Source organism: Sander vitreus, chromosome 20, assembly GCF_031162955.1.
Source record: "Sander vitreus isolate 19-12246 chromosome 20, sanVit1, whole genome shotgun sequence".
Lineage (NCBI taxonomy): Eukaryota > Metazoa > Chordata > Actinopteri > Perciformes > Percidae > Sander > Sander vitreus.
Window position 1 is genome coordinate 15,472,057 of NC_135874.1, and position 7,611 is coordinate 15,479,667.

A 7,611-nucleotide genomic window follows, 5' to 3' on the forward strand; every position below is an offset into this window, starting at 1 on the left:
ACTTCTGTTACATCATTAAATCCCCTTATTAGATGTTGAGATATTTCACTGAAAGAACATTTGACCTGCTGGTGTCACTAGAAGTTATACGATCTTTAAAGTCATTTGAATTCAACCTCTCTGGACTGAATATCTGCACCACATTTCATCGCAATTGATCCTAAAGTCCAAAAGATATTTAACTCTAAAACACAAATGTTAACATCATGGTGGCGCTACAGGAAAGGTCAGGCCACATTTCATTAAAATCCATGAAATAGTTGAGATAACAAAGTGAAACCGACTTACAAAGCCACAGACAAGCCAACATTGTCAGTTCAGCGAATATTCAATATAGACATAGAATAACTGTATAAATGGAGCAGTGCGACCCATCTGCCAAGCCTCTCACTCCAAGTACATCCAGGCTGGAGGCTGATCCAAAGCCCAAACTCACATCCCCGTGCATAAGGAAATCAAATCAGTTTCACTGCATGGTGCATAATTCCAGTCTGGGATAGCAGTAGCCCTGCTATAAAATATGACATATTATACTCTTTGCTCCTGAAATGATTTTTCCTTCCTTGTCCCATTCCACTCTTTGAGTCAAAGCGGGGACATGTTTTTCCAGTGCCCTGAATAAAAAAATCAGGGCCTCTTTGCCTCCTCACCTCTAGTGTTGAGAGAGACTGCTGCTGCTGGAAATGGGTGCAAACTAATTCCATCATGACGCTCGCAATGAAAACTCCTATTTTGACGTACTGTGACAAGCAATCGCCCAGACCAGAGTCTTTCTAACCAGAATCAATGGGGACAATGCAGAAAGAATTTCCGAGGTTGCTCAAAAGAATCGCTAATGAAAAACAAAGTGGAAGTGAAAAAGCCACCAAGCCATGTGGGGTCTCATTGAAGCTCATCAGAGGTGAACTGAAAGAGGGGGGTCGAGGAGGGGAGGATGGAAGAAACTGGAAGGAGGGTTCAGGGTTGTGAGGCCAAGGCAGTGGAGGCCTCATTCAGAGCTCGTTATCCCAGCTGTCCCCTGGCTCGGCTTTCTTCAGGCTCAGCCAGCCATCGCTATTGCCACTACCATATATTTCAATCAACCTTTTAACTGCAGAACGGCAGGGTTGGTGTGTGTGTGTGTGTGTGTGTGTGTGTGTGTGTGTGTGTGTGTGTGTGCGTGTGTGTGTGTGTGTGTATTTGTCCGTGTGTGTGTTAGTAAAGAGTTTGTCAGAACAACAAGTGATTTCTAATGAAACCCCCAGAGACAGGAGAAGATAGCAGAAAAACAAAGACAGAGAAAACTTATACTGATATTAGATTATAAACGACTTATAAAGAAGAATATATAATGACTTACACACAACTACTTCCCAAAATCATGAACAGAAGAAAAAAGACTTAGCACAGAGAAGTAAAAAAGAAATAAGAGAGGAAGCTCATCACCAAATGATATGCAACAGGTACCTCCTGGCTGCCTGATTTAGTATTCTGATAAGTCAGCACTGACTCTAGCAGGCTGTGGCAAGTACAGCAAACAACCACATACAGTAAAATGGGCAGATAATATTTCTGCAGTAAATCAAATCAGCTTTGTATTCACTAACATCACAATGACAACTGTTGAACTTGTCCAAGCCTGCTCAGTCCAAGCAACATCCTCAAGGCCACCATCAGATACATACAATATAGATATGTTTTCCTGATATAACAAAGGGTTGTCTTTACATGTTTTGCAGGTTTTTTTTCACAAGGTTGCTCAACACCAAGGAGAAGGCAGAAGAACAAGGAGCCAATGCAAGAGAAAAGACTTGAGAAGCAGGCAGAAGAAAGAAAAGTGGAAGAAAAGTTTCAATTTCTGCACCACCTGCCTGCATCTGTATGTAGACTCATGGTCTGAATCATAAATCTACAAGGAAACCAAAACGGCGTCTCCTGTTCAGGGGTGAAAGAGGAGAGCAATTGGAATCTCATCATTTCACAAAAGTGACTAAGTGAACAGCTGTGGAGCACAAAACGGTGAGGAGGTGGGAGATAGAGGAGGAGGAGGGGGGGCGTCTCTCGCCACGACTTGGCTGCTAAAAAGAAAAAGAGAAAACAGAGCTGGATGGGAGAAATGGAGGAGGCTTAGAAAGAGGGGTTGCGCAAGACAAACACTTCCCACTGTGGAGCTGAAATGTTATTGTAAGGTCACTTGTAAGGTTCCAGTGGGGCGGACCCTCACCCCCACCTACAGGCTCGCTTCCAGACGCTCAGTCCACACTCTCCCTGGCCAGGGATGCAACACAGCAGCCTGAACTGTGGAGTCTAAACAGTGTCCAGTATCATCACCAAATAGCTGTCAATTAACAAAAATACGTTCTTCATACATCTGGTAAATCCTAAAAGTCAGACCAGGGAAGCGCATAAAGTTGATTATCATCTGAATAGTATCAGCCTGGCACCTCAGTGTGCACTTTGTTAGCAGCTCCATGGGTTTTGCGAAGGTTAACGATAACAAAAGGAATTCTATTTAACTGAACCCAAATCCATTCAGCCAGCAGGAAGAGTGTGTGTGGTCTGAAAACACTCCCAGAGCCAACTGCCCAAACAAACTAATGAGCATTGTACACATACAAACCTTTATATGATTAAATAGGATTTTCTTAAAATGCAAAAAAAAATTAAATAAAATTCTCCTCATGTGCACTGAAGCATTAGCATACAGCTGAAAATGACAAACACTGAAAGTGGACAATGCCTTGTTGAAATTCCACATTAATGCTAATTGAAGTGGCCATTAAAGTCAGTCAATGAGGGGAGTGTTGCTCCCAGGGATTATATGACCTTGCTAAAGTAAACACCAACTGACCTCCATTATGACTACTTATCACAGCTACAGCCCTTTCCTTTCTTTCCCCTTGGAGGGGTGAAGTCTGACACATTCCTTTTAACGAATGTTTCCTCCTGAACTGACACGGTCAGCAGTGTGTGCTGATAGATTGGGAACATGGATTGCTAGAATGGTGGTAACATTATTTCCGTGACAGAAACAGAGAGATCGTAGCAGGAGGAATATTATTTCCATCTTGTTTAGAGGAGAAAGAGGTTGAGGGGGAACAGTTGTTGGTATACCTCTGAGGTTTTCCAAATTGCCCTGTGCCTTGGATGGTCTCATTATCATGACTTTCTCAGGGTAATTTCAGCCTGCTTAATAAAACAAGTGCATATATTCAGACGCACGAAAGCAGCACTCATTCACTCTCGTAACTTCTTCTCACGCACCTCTAAATGGCAGCGCCTTGGTAGCGAGAGCCCCCCATCTACTGTGAGTTCTAATAGATGGCAAATAAGTCTGGTCTACAGGGATGAGGAGTGTTTAAAATGAATTACTGCTGCCCTGTCCAACCTGGGGGACCACCACACATAATAATCCATCCATTGTTCTCCACAAATTGACCCAGACTCAGTAAATAGGGGGTACGAAGAGCCGAGAGGTCAGCTCATGCCTTGTTTTAACGACAGCACATTAACTTAACTTAACTTACTTCCTTCGACTTTACACTGGTAATAAATGGGAGGAAATGCAGAGAGAAGCAGCGAAAAAGAAAAAGGGCGTGTGTAAGAAGGGTGGCAGGCAGTGTCTGGTTTGGAAAACAGAAAATTAGAGGTGATGTGTTGAACAGTCGGACAGATTAGGGTTGAAGTAGAAGTAGAAGACTTTGTTAGAGTTCTACTGATGTGGGCTGAAAAACAAAGCGTAACATGAAACTGATTTTATTTTTAATACCAAAATGGAGTATTAAAGTGGGAGTTGAGCAAGGATTGTATATATAAAAAAATAAATAAATAAAAAGCTCAATTCTCCCCCTCCCCAGCTTGGCCCACAAGCCAGCACATCACTGTTACACCTTCTTACTATTCAGGAGCTATTTTAAAAAAAATTAAGAGGACTTTGGGGCATTTGGTTACTGAGAAACTAGCCTCATTATGGCTAAAGGAAATGGAAAACGGTCTGGGAGCCAAACAGCCTTGTGATTTTAAAAGCCCTTGGCATACAATTTATCTCATAGTACCTTCTTGTTATGAAACCATGATGTAACCCTGCTATAAAATGTATATTTTCCAACGGGGTTGCAGAACAGTTTGCATGCTCTGAAATTCACAAGGCTGCTCCAGAGGTGAAGCAAACATGTGTGTGGTGTTAGAAAACAGGATAAAAAGCAGTCACATACATGCACAAATATAAACACCTGTATTTGATGCCTGTTTCTATTTAAAATGCATCAAAACAGTACCATTCAGTGTGTGCGTGTGTGTGTGTGTGTGTTCATTCATTGGTAGCTAGTCCTGGTGCATAACAGAGACACCTGGTGCCTCTCTCTTTCTCCCAGGGTGCATTTCTGCAGATCCATATGTCCAGGCTGCTACATTCCTCAGTTAGTGGAGCCCAGTGGTCCCCTGGCCTGTCACCACATTAGAGGCTCTACTGGGACACATCACTGAGCACCTCCTCCGGCTGCTGGGGGTGGCCGCACACCAGAGGGGGAGGAAAGAAGGCGCTGGGACGGAGGAAGTGAGGGGGTTCTGAGGGGGGTCTTAAGAAATAATTCGTGCTTGGCCAGTCGCAAAGTCGTAGCAGTGGAGAGAGGGAGGGTCCATGTTTGTGTCTGTGTGTGTGTGTGTGTGGGCAGGGGGTCCAGGGTCAGATGTCGTCCGATGACTGACAGCAACAGGCTTAAAATCGTTCACCCAAACTTACTGTCTTCTGGTGGGTTGCTTTAAATGTTTCAATAACAGCAGAAGTAACACTTCCAATGTGTTTTTACTGTTTTACACAAAAGTCAACGGGGGCCTGTCCTTCATAATTTAATTAACATTTGTCAAAGATGTCATCGTACATTGTTACATTTTACAGGAAGAGTTTTACAGCTTTTTTGGCCTTAGCTGCACTATAACAGCGCAAGTTTCGAGTAAAAATCCCCCGACTGTATTTCACAGGTTGTCAGAGTCAAGCTGTTGTATTTGGACAGAACTCACCGTATCACTGCTGCTGGGAGAACTATGGAATATTTATTCTTCACAGATTGTCAAACATCATTTAAAATCATCTCACTGCCAGCTACATATCTGCTGATGTGTCAATTTGTCTGTTCATCTGCAACCACTCAGAAAAATTATGAAAAACAGGCTGTAAATCCTTCCTTTTGTCTGCCATTAAATCCATTGGACCTTCCCTCTCTACCATCCCATTGGATTGCCCTTCACTGACATCTGTTAATCTATAAACATACAAAATTGCCTGTCTAATCTTATTTAGCCTTCACGTCTTGTTTACTTTGGTCGTGCCGTGAAGGCACGGCTGCCATGCTGTGAATAAGGCATTGTCTGCAGACCCACAGATTTAATCTCCCCTCTAAACTGCCGCCAACCCCCTTCTGCCCCCTCTACCTTGAGCCCTGATAGCCACATGCAGGTATTGTATCTATCAGACGCCTCTTCAATTCACTTCCATGCTGAACTGGAGCAGAAACAGAGCACTATAGAGCCTGTCTGTTTTGCCAGTGCTTGGTCTCCCAGGGAAATATGTCTGGCTTTCAGATTTCTCTCATTAAAGTGTAGTTTCAAGTCTTGCTTCAGTCTTTGACTCATGCCGCTGGATTGCATCGGACATTGTTCAGTAGTCAGTGATGGAGGATGAAATCATAGAAATTGCCTTGACAGTTATTCATGGCTTGTTGACAAGCTTACTGTGAGTTGTCTTAATAAAGAAAAGTATCAATACTACTGGCACAATGAAGAGTGCAGTGAAATGTGGTCAGACTGAGGTCTCCCACTCGCCACTCAGTGTTTCGGTCAGGAACACACACATGCATGTGTGCACGCATAATAACACATACACAGGCTGATGTGAGACAGTCCCTTAGCCAGCCGCGGGAGAGCTGGACTCTTACACTGACTTGTGTTCTTTCACCCTGGGAAGCTGATGGATGATGTTTGTTTGGTTTAGCTGTAGTGAATGTGCGCACACACACACAAAACTAGGGGTAGGGGTTGGCTTGCCCTTACTCATTCCCCTGCCCTGTGTTGATTTTGGGCCCTGTTTAGAGATTTTTTAGTTCTTAGTTTTCCATCTCATACTTCGCGGCGTGAAAACGTTAAGAGCCAACTGAGACTTTCTTCATGCACAAGAAACCAGCCAGTCAACTTGAGATATAATGAGCTGTGAATGGAGCAGATCTTACCTCTTGCACAGTCGGTCAGTAAAACAGCCTCAAAGATGAACAGCACAAATTTCAGGCCGCCCATACTGTCCAAAGACAACTTCATGTTCCCTCAATCTGAAAGACAAATGGTCACAGTGACACAGGGTGTATGCATATTATTCTCAATGGGGCTATCAGAGCATTTAGAAAAAAATCTTTGTTGTTTACGCCAATTTCACATACTACGAGTTAAAAAGAAATTACTTTAAGGTAAGTAACATTATGACATACATACGTACTACTACTATTTTAATAGAAGCTCAATAACTAAAACTAAAATACTTTTTCTAGCTGGACAAAGTTGTTTGTGAAGTTGACCTCAGTGGTTCCCAAACTAGACTCCTGGGACATTGTGGGGTCTAAAATTGTCCCCCAAAAGTAATGTCAATATTAGAAAACAAACCCAATATAAATTCCCTGAGAATACATAATACGTTAGCAGGATCACATAATGTGTGAGAGTGATTATTTAGTAGCTACAGTCAGACACTCCGGTTGGGGGTCTATCTGGGCCTTTACGTTGGGGTTCACATACTTTTAGGGTCCTTAAGTTTCAAAAGTCCTGTTTAATGTAATATCACAGTTATGTATCTGTCGGCTATGTATTCAAATAGCTAACCGAGGTCTTGAATAGCAAACTGTTCATATAAACGTCTGTTTTAGCGAGTTTATCTTTGCTTACAGTAAAATATCACTGATGCTGCTCACTTGTAGCCCTGGTAACGTTAGCTAAGACTGCAAATAAAAAATAGCAACATTTTTAAAACAAAATAGAGGAAATGCAAGTATAAATATGTCGATAACACACCTGGATATTCAATGAATGAAGTCAATGTTGTATCAGCCTCTTGACAGAAATGCTTTTAGATAAAGTTCGTGTTGAGTCCATGAATCAAAAGTGACAGTGTCGACTTCTCACCGACCTCCAGCACGCGCTTGTCTCTAAGATAAAATAACGGATTCAAAGGCGGAATAAAACCGGATACTGCCAAATATCACAATAAAAGTCTCATATGCTAATTTAAAAAAACTTAGTCCTGTGTGTAGTCCGCTTCGTCCACCAAGTGACTTTTCCACAGTGCGCATAGAGCGGAGACTTGTTGTCCGTCCCAGCGCTGCAGCTGCGGGCCAATCACAGTCTGCAGAGGCCGGCCGGACACGTTTAACTCTTTATCTCTCACCCACACAAACCTCTTCATCACAAAGTCCTTCACCGCTGTCGGCTTGATGTACAAGAAAACAGAGAAAAGACAGCTCTAGAGATTATAGAAGTATAGCACACAAATATCTCTGTAAAATGAAGTCCATATTGCTATGTTAGGGAGGTTATTAGATGCTACTCTCATATATGAGATTAAAAGAACTTTACGCAGTAAATTAAATTAAT

General features: G+C 42.5%; 1 protein-coding gene across 1 annotated transcript in view; it reads right to left on the bottom strand.

Moving 5' to 3' along the window:
• Positions 1-7,325, bottom strand: part of LOC144535414 (fibroblast growth factor receptor-like 1) — a 29,008-nt gene extending 21,683 nt beyond the window's left edge. Inside the window, exons 1-2 of the mRNA XM_078277858.1 lie at positions 7,033-7,325; positions 6,204-6,299 (exon numbers count right to left, since the gene is read on the bottom strand). Coding sequence (XP_078133984.1) covers positions 6,204-6,288 — 85 coding nt within the window. The 5' untranslated portion in view covers positions 6,289-6,299; positions 7,033-7,325. The remainder of the gene's footprint in view (positions 1-6,203; positions 6,300-7,032) is intronic.
• Between the last annotated feature and the right edge of the window lie 286 nt (positions 7,326-7,611).